The sequence below is a fragment of the Oncorhynchus clarkii genome, chromosome 14, assembly GCF_045791955.1.
Source record: "Oncorhynchus clarkii lewisi isolate Uvic-CL-2024 chromosome 14, UVic_Ocla_1.0, whole genome shotgun sequence".
Classification (NCBI taxonomy): Eukaryota; Metazoa; Chordata; class Actinopteri; order Salmoniformes; family Salmonidae; genus Oncorhynchus; species Oncorhynchus clarkii.
The window spans coordinates 8,883,018-8,891,933 of record NC_092160.1 but is presented as its reverse complement, the minus strand read 5'-3'; the positions used below and the strand labels follow the sequence as shown (position 1 = coordinate 8,891,933).

At 41.5% G+C, this 8,916-nt stretch overlaps 1 protein-coding gene across 10 annotated transcripts in view; it reads left to right on the top strand.

Moving 5' to 3' along the window:
• The first annotated feature begins 852 nt into the window (after positions 1 to 852).
• Positions 853 to 8,916, top strand: part of LOC139366226 (ensconsin-like) — a 38,702-nt gene continuing 30,638 nt past the window's right edge. For 8 of the 10 annotated variants that reach the window (XM_071103462.1, XM_071103469.1, XM_071103465.1 and 5 more), the window contains exon 1: positions 885 to 970. In XM_071103462.1, coding sequence (XP_070959563.1) covers positions 886 to 970 — 85 coding nt within the window. In that variant the 5' untranslated portion in view covers position 885. Of the gene's footprint in view, positions 971 to 5,862; positions 5,977 to 8,916 lie in introns of those variants that run through there. The other 2 variants (XM_071103463.1, XM_071103467.1) reach the window with 2 other exon arrangements.

Sequence of the window (8,916 nt, the reverse complement as noted above, 5' to 3'; positions counted from 1 at the left end):
TGAACCCATGACAATTATACCATTGTGGGGTTTATAGTATCTCATAGGTATACTGGTCCAAAATCTCACTACCACTTCCATTATTTGTGATGGAGTGTTAAATAACATGGGGCTATTCTGTATCATTCAGGGCAGTGTAACTGAACCCACAGTGTCATGTTTCTCCCTGTTTTCCATGTAAAATGAATGAGGGCCCGCTGGCTAAGGCATGTGAGATGGGGTAGGACAGAAGCATTAGTGTTGGATGGAAATAGGGAGAACATGTTGTTTTCTTTATGGGACGGGTTGGTTCACCACTGCAGCAAATCTCCTCAGACACTCCAGCTTTCTCCATAAGGTAAGTCCCCAAGGAAACTTTGTATTTATGCTATGACAGCAATAGATATAATATTTATACAAAACGATATATATTACATGTAAGCTTTATTTGACTAGGCAAGTCAGTTAAGAACCAATTCTTATTTACAATGACGGTCTACTCCAGCCAAACCTGGACGACTCCGGGCGAATTGTGCACTGCCCTATGGAACTCCCAATCACGGCCGGGTGTGATACAGCCTGGATTCAAACCAGGGACTGTGGTGACGCAGCCTGCACTGCGATGCACAGTGCCTTAGACCGTGGCGCCACTCGGGAGGCCTAATATTACTTACCACCTGTGTTCTAATTAAATTTCCATTGGAATAAAACATGCATACATTATCATTCCATTATCTGTGTTCTGAAACGATTTCACCATCAACATGTCAAAATACATGATAAGCAACAGTTGTCTACTGTCAACCATAAATTATCACGCTAGGTGACGCTATTGCCTATTATCGGCTCGTTCCCTTGTTTTACTTGGATGTCCACGTACCCGCGGATTATGCGCGTCTCTGGGTAATGTGCCATAAAAAAATAGAGAAGGAAAACTTCATAGAAATGGCGGAGGGTGCAACGTCTCTGAAAGAGTTGCGAGCTCAAATGGGTAAGAAATACACATAGCATAACTAAATATTGATGTATCAAATGTATTTTATTAAGTCGAAATTGCTCTTGGTTGTTTGCCAAGTGACCCTGCTACCGGTAACCTAGCTAATACTCATTTTGAACATGTTCTGTGGCTAGTAAGCCGTAGCTATCCGTTGACAATGTGCTGGGGGTTGGTTGTCTGATCCCCTTCGGTGCTAGTTTGATAGCTAACGTTATCTGTCAAAGCTACTACTAGCTAACGGAATGGCTACATCAAAATGATAGTTTACCGGGTCATTTATTTTGCACTGTAATGTGACTTGGCTAGCAATCATAACCACGCCATTATATTTGGTACAGTGTTCGGCATTTTTCAATTAAAGTTTATTTATTGTGAACTGTAATTTTAAACACCTAAACTAACAAGAGTTAACGTAGTAGTAGAACGACAACCAATCGTTGGATCCGAAATTGATTTCGTGACGGTTTGACACATCTGCGCGCTGATGTCTGGCGCCATAAAATTAACTTTTTTTAATTTGATTTTAATTAGATTTTTTTAAATAAATATTTTAACTAACTTATTTTGACATTTAACATAGTTGGCAGATTTGTGTATACACTTAGCTAGCCAGCCCCAAGTGTTTACTTTCTGACTAACGTCATGCCCATCTTTGACTCCCAAGTCCTACGGTTGACTAGAACGCAAACTTTAGATACCTAGCCATTTTGTATGAAAAGTAGCAAACGGTGGTTTCTGGCTGGCTAACTAACTAGTTTACTAGCTAACGTTAGGTAGATATCTCGGTTTATAAGATTGATTCTGGGAAGGCCAGCAAGTGATACTTTTTCAAATTACATTAGCAGGGTAGCTGAGCAAAGAGTTAACGTTAGTTAGCTAACCATATTTATTTGTCTAGGCAGCAGTTTTCCTACTTGGCTGTATGTAACTGTTAGCTAACTTTAGCTAGCTAACGTTACAACATCAATTGTCTTGGCTAGTTAGCATTCAAGCAGTGAACATTATCTCAAAGTAAAACATATTTCAGTCTACTGTACTAACCTTGTTTACATGTGACAGATTCTAAGGTGTTCACCCATAAAATTAGTATTTAATTCAAGTTTTATAAAGATATGTCCATTCAATAGAGAATTGCAATAATCCAAACCCTATGACTACCATATGGTTCAAAAGTTACAGTGCCTTGCGAAAGTATTCCGGCCCCCTTGAACTTTGCGACCTTTTGCCACATTTCAGGCTTCAAACATAAATATATAAAACTGTATTTTTTTGTGAAGAATCAACAAGTGGGACACAATCATGAAGTGGAACGACATTTATTGGATATTTCAAACTTTTTTAACAAATCAAAAACTGAAAAATTGGGCGTGCAAAATTATTCAGCCCCTTTACTTTCAGTGCAGCAAACTCTCTCCAGAAGTTCAGTGAGGATCTCTGAATGATCCAATGTTGACCTAAATGACTAATGATGATAAATACAATCCACCTGTGTGTAATCAAGTCTCCGTATAAATGCACCTGCACTGTGATAGTCTCAGAGGTCCGTAAAAGCGCAGAGAGCATCATGAAGAACAAGGAACACACCAGGCAGGTCCGAGATACTGTTGTGAAGAAGTTTAAAGCCGGATTTGGATACAAAAAGATTTCCCAAGCTTTAAACATCCCAAGGAGCACTGTGCAAGCGATAATATTGAAATGGAAGGAGTATCAGACCACTGCAAATCTACCAAGACCTGTCCGTCCCTCTAAACTTTCAGCTCATACAAGGAGAAGACTGATCAGAGATGCAGCCAAGAGGCCCATGATCACTCTGGATGAACTGCAGAGATCTACAGCTGAGGTGGGAGACTCTGTCCATAGGACAACAATCAGTCGTATATTGCACAAATCTGGCCTTTATGGAAGAGTGGCAAGAAGAAAGCCATTTCTTAAAGATATCCATAAAAAGTGTTGTTTAAAGTTTGCCACAAGCCACCTGGGAGACACACCAAACATGTGGAAGAAGGTGCTCTGGTCAGATGAAACCAAAATTGAACTTTTTGGCAACAATGCAAAACGTTATGTTTGGCGTAAAAGCAACACAGCTGAACACACCATCCCAACTGTCAAACATGGTGGTGGCAGCATCATGGTTTGGGCCTGCTTTTCTTCAGCAGGGACAGGGAAGATGGTTAAAATTGATGGGAAGATGGATGGAGCCAAATACAGGACCATTCTGGAAGAAAACCTGATGGAGTCTGCAAAAGACCTGAGACTGGGACGGAGATTTGTCTTCCAACAAGACAATGATCCAAAACATAAAGCAAAATCTACAATGGAATGGTTCAATAATAAACATATCCAGGTGTTAGAATGGCCAAGTCAAAGTCCAGACCTGAATCCAATCGAGAATCTGTGGAAAGAACTGAAAACTGCTGTTCACAAATGCTCTCCATCCAACCTCACTGAGCTCGAGCTGTTTTGCAAGGAGGAATGGGAAAAAATTTCAGTCTCTCGATGTGCAAAACTGATAGAGACATACCCCAAGCGACTTACAGCTGTAATCGCAGCAAAAGGTGGCGCTACAAAATATTAACTTAAGGGGGCTGAATAATTTTGCACGCCTAATTTTTCAGTTTTTGATTTGTTAAAAAAGTTTGAAATATCCAATAAATGTCGTTCCACTTCATGATTGTGTCCCACTTGTTGTTGATTCTTCACAAAAAAATAAAGTTTTATATCTTTATGTTTGAAGCCTGAAATGTGGCAAAAGGTCGCAAAGTTCAAGGGGGCCGAATACTTTCGCAAGGCACTGTAACTCCATTCCGTCATGGAATTAAATGTAATAGGTCATTACACCACAGTGACAACACTGGACAAGTGTTGGAATACACACTGTAATTGTAAAGCAATGTTCTTGTTCCTTTAAATCGTTGTAGTTTCATTACCATTCAGTGTTTCGGCGTAGTTTAAATCATGTGCTGTTTTTCCACATTGAAGGTTAACTAGAAATGAATGCTAGAGGCTAGAGTCAGTTCTGAGAAACCTTAAGCTGTTGTTGATTCTTCACAAAAAAATACAGTTTATATCTTTGTTTGAAGCCTGAAATGTGGCAAAAGGTCGCAAAGTTCAAGGGTGCCGAATACTTTCGCAAGGCACTGTAGATGAGTGACTCTGAAAGTTTAGCATGATTAAAGTGACTAGACTAGTGTAATCATGTCCATGGTCAAAAATTGTTTTGACAAGGTAGCTAGCTACATAACTTCTAAAGTGGTTTTGCACCGAGTTCCACACAGGCAATGAACAACAAGCCCACATAGCTGCTGATGGAGGATAAGACTGTCCAGTTACAGCTAGTTTTCATGGATGTAGTCAGTGATAAAGGGTTGTTTCTTGAGTGGTTGAAAATTGCTGTATAAACCAACACTTTTTCTGTCTTTTACTCTATAACGGTAGTAATTTTATATACACACAGTTCCTTTCAATGTCCCTCGTCCATTACTTTTCTCTTTTGCGGTGCTCACTGGGTCTACGTCAAGGTCTGAATGCCCAGTTTGTTTTGACTCAAGCTGTAAGATTTGGCTGAAATGCTAGTGTTCTCTCTCCCCCCCCCCCCCCCCCCCCCCCCAACATAACACGGATTGGGTGTGCGTTTTTCCTTGTGGAGAAGGGGTTTCTGAAAGTAGACCATAACTTTTCCTCATCCAGTTTCCCATTCACTATTTTCACTCTGAAAGTTATATCCACACTGATTTTCGTGGAAGTATTTTCCAGTGAAATGCAATCTAGACTAGAGGGTGATGAGGGGATGTTTGAAAATCCCAACTGCACTGACTTTGTAGAGGTACCCTCAACATTTGGACATAGGAAGGCTAACAAAATAATGGCTGGAATCTAGTCCAGCCTTAAAATCTCCACAAGAATGTGAGCTTGTGTATCAAACTGGGCATTCAGACCTTGAGTGCAGATCAGATGCCTGGGACTCAAATCCCAGCAAGGATATCTGAATCCTGGGCTGCAGAATCAAAAGCGTGATCAATATTTCTGAATCGCTGTGATTGAATCAAAGGAGGAAATTGACAAGCCTTATTTGGTGCAGTCGCTTGTAGCAGTGAAACGGCTAGGAGTAGATCCTGTCATCTCTGCCTTCTGCAGGAGGTTAACCCTGAGTTGAGGTCATGACCCGCTAGCCAGTGAGATGGCAGAGCCCCAGTCAAGAACACAGTTTGGTTTCTCACCAGGCATTACAGCACAGAGAGAAACGTGCCCCCAGGCAGGTCAACTCTTTTTATAGGGTGAATAAGAACTGATTGTGTTGCAGTTAACGATCATGGATGTGCTTACTCATGCAAAAGGCCCTCTCCTTTCGGCACAGTGGAAAGATTTGAGAAGCAAATGTAGACTACATTATTTGAATAAGAGGCCAGTCCATCGCCCTCTCGTTTTGACGGTATAGAGTAGTAAATGACACACTAAAAAGGAAAGATGGGCCTAGTTCATAGATTTGGCTTTGAATCAGTGGACTGTATAAGCATTGAGCCTACTAGCCTATCCACTCAATTGCACTTGTTGGCCCACCATGAGTGATGTTGATGAAATGTGATGCATGTCCACACCTGGGACAGTCCTTGTGTGCACCCTAAGGATCCAAGCTCTGGTCAGGGCATTCTCTCATTAGCCAGTGAGAATGGTGTACGACCTGCTGACGTATCATCATCCCGGTGGCTCTGGAAATAGCCCAGGCTTAGCTCTTGAGTGAATGTGTCCCCAGTTGTCCTGGACAAGATCTGCTGTCTGTGTGTGTGCGCACCCTCATCACAGTTGTGCCCGGTGAATGCTGTCATTGTTAGACCGTGTGGACACATTACACTCCAGGCATCTGCAGTACTGCACTTTCTGCCAACCAAGTAACACCCAGCCTGTTACTGCTTCAGCCGGGTCCTGGAGAGAGAGAGCGAGAGGGAGCGCGAGTGTTGGAACAACTTCACTGACCCACTGAACTTACTCTTGTCGTCTGACTGGTATGTGTGTGTGGTGGGTGGTGCTTTGAACAGGAGGCACCAGTGCAACGGTCAGTCAGCATGGGTCTTCTTTAGCAGTGAACCAATGTTCTCAGTTTATTGTGATGAATACAGGGGTTATGAATAGAGGTCGACCGATTATGATTTTTCAACGCCGATACCGATTATTGGAGGACCAAAACAGCCGATACCAATTTAATCGGCCGATTTTAAATAAATAAATAAAAATAGTGTATTTGTAATAATGACAATTACAACAATACTGAATTAACACTTATTTTAACTTAATATAATACATCAATAAAATTAATTTTGCCTCAAGTAGATAATGAAACCTGTTCAATTTGGTTTAAATAGTGTTGGAGAAGAACGTAAAAGTGCAATATGTGTTAACGTTTCAGTTCCTTGCTCAGAACATGAGAACATATGAAAGCTGGTGGTTCCTTTTATCATGAGTCTTCAATATTCCCAGGTAAGAAGTTTTAGGTTGTAGTTAATATAGGACTATTTCCCTCTATACCATTTGTATTTCTTTAACCTTTGACTATTGGATGTTCTTATAGGCACTTTAGTATTGCCAGTGTAACAGTATAGCTTCCGTCCCTCTCCTCGCTCCTCCCTGGGATCGAACCAGCAACACAACGACAACAGCCACCACATCGAAGCAGAGTTACCCATGCAGAGCAAGGGGAACAACCACCCCAAGGCTCAGAGCGAGTGAAGTTTGAAACGCTATTAGCGCGCACTAACTAGCCAGCCATTTCACTTCGGTTACACCAGTCTCATCTCGGGAGTTGATAGGTTTGAAGTCATAAACAGCGCAATGCTTGACGCACAACGAAGAGCTGCTGGCAAAACGCACGAAAGTGCTGTTTGAAAGAATGTTGCCTACCACCGCTCAGTCAGATACTTAGATACTTGTATGCTCAGTCAGATTATATGCAACACAGGACACGCTAGATAATATATAGTAATATCATCAACCATGTGTAGTTAACTAGTGATTATGATTGATTGTTTTTTTATAAGAAGTTTAATGCTAGCTAGCAACTTACCTTGGCTTACAGCATTTGCGTAACAGGCCTTGTGGAGTGCAACGAGAGAGAGGCAGGTTGTTATTGTGTTGGACTACTTAACTGTAAGGTTGCAAGATTGGATCCCCCGAGCTGACAAGGTGAAAATCTGTCGTTCTGCCCCTGAACGAGGCAGTTAATACACCGTTCCTAGGCCATCATTGAAAATAAGAATGTGCTCTTAACTAACTTGCCTAGTTAAATAAAGGTTTAAAAAATCGGTGCCCAAAAATACAAATTTCCGATTATGAAAACTTGAAATCGGCCCTAATTAATCGGCCATTCCGATTTAATCAGTTTACCTCTAGTTATAAAGTCGAGTGGATATATGAGTACCCTTATGCCCCATACTGTTATACAAGTGTGCATTACCCATAGTGCTTTGAAGTTAGGCATTTGCTGGTTGGATACTGGTGGTTTTGGCCATCTGAACATAACTGCAGCTGCATGTTAGTGCAGGCTGGCCTGCTTCCTGTTTATGACCATTGACTGGCCTCTTCCAAGACAGGAGCCCCGTGGAGAGTGGTCTCTTACTGCCGCCCCTAACAGCTCTGCCTGGGGGATGTTTCCTAGCCTAGCTAGCCTAAACCAACAGATGGGTTAGCTGACAATGTCAAATTATGTGCATGCTACAATGGGGAAGAAGTCTGTATTGTTGTGATTTTGGATGGACAGATAGCAACAATGACAAGAAATTGCCATGTGGGGAATTGTAAGTGACTTGTTTAATCTTGTTCTTGATACCATGGCTTGTTTTGAGGTATTTTGACAGATTTCATGTCAATGCTATTATGTCAAAAAAAAAAGCTTGCTAGCTAACCAACAACGGTCACCTACAATGTATTTTAAAGACAAGTGATCATTGTGCAAATGTGTTTCTCCAATGTTTATTGAAAATATAATGGTTTACATGTCATCAATCTAAGCCAACCTTGTATGATTTTGCCCAATAGTTGTGCATGTGTCGGTTTTGTTGCTAAACAACCAACCCGTTTATAGCCAGTCTATTTACTATGTTGCGTGTGATTTATAGAGAGCTCTGTTCAAAGCTGTTCCTGTACTATATCCTAACTGCCTAATAGGATAAGTTATGTACTACAGACTAATCGGTTAAGGAGTTTCCCCCTATCGCAGCAATGTGGCGCCTCCGCAGCTAGCAAGCATATGCTATATAAAATGGAATGTCCTCTATGGTCTGATGCAGGACAAAGTAGGTTATGTTTTCAAAGGATAGTGTTTTAGTTGTGGACATAGGCTAGGCAGGCAAATCTGTTGTCTATCCTAATGGTTTTCCATAATACATTCACACAGTCACGATTGACTTCTGGTTTAAAAAACACTACCCACGTTCTTGCCCGGCTTTGTGCTGCGTCAGTCTGTCTGATTTTCTGCAGCCAGCCCATTCAGGTCTAATGTATGCTTATCGATGCAAATCTCCATAGTGATGGAGAGATGGATGCAGGTGCCCTCTTCCTCCCCTCGTCAGCTCTTCTCTGTGTGCACAAGGACACAGGGTTCTATGTTGACCTTTTTACAAGGATGACGTGTGCACCTAAGTTGAAACAGTTAGGTGCACGCAGAAATGTAGAATCCTTCCTTTCTCTAGCCGCACTGGTGCTCCTACATTTTAAAATGGTCGCACTGTAGAGCCCTGGGACACCTGGCTCTTTCAGTTCTACATTACGTTGACATATATGGAGAGAGACCTGGATCAATGCATAGTTTAAGACTATTGGCTTTGAATAATGTATGGTATCAACATTCTCAAGGGGTAGTAGTAGGGTTAAATGTTGGCATGGTGAACTGTTATTTGCGTCCATTGTAATGGAGCGTGCCCAATATTTGCCCACTGCAATCCTTTTTTTGA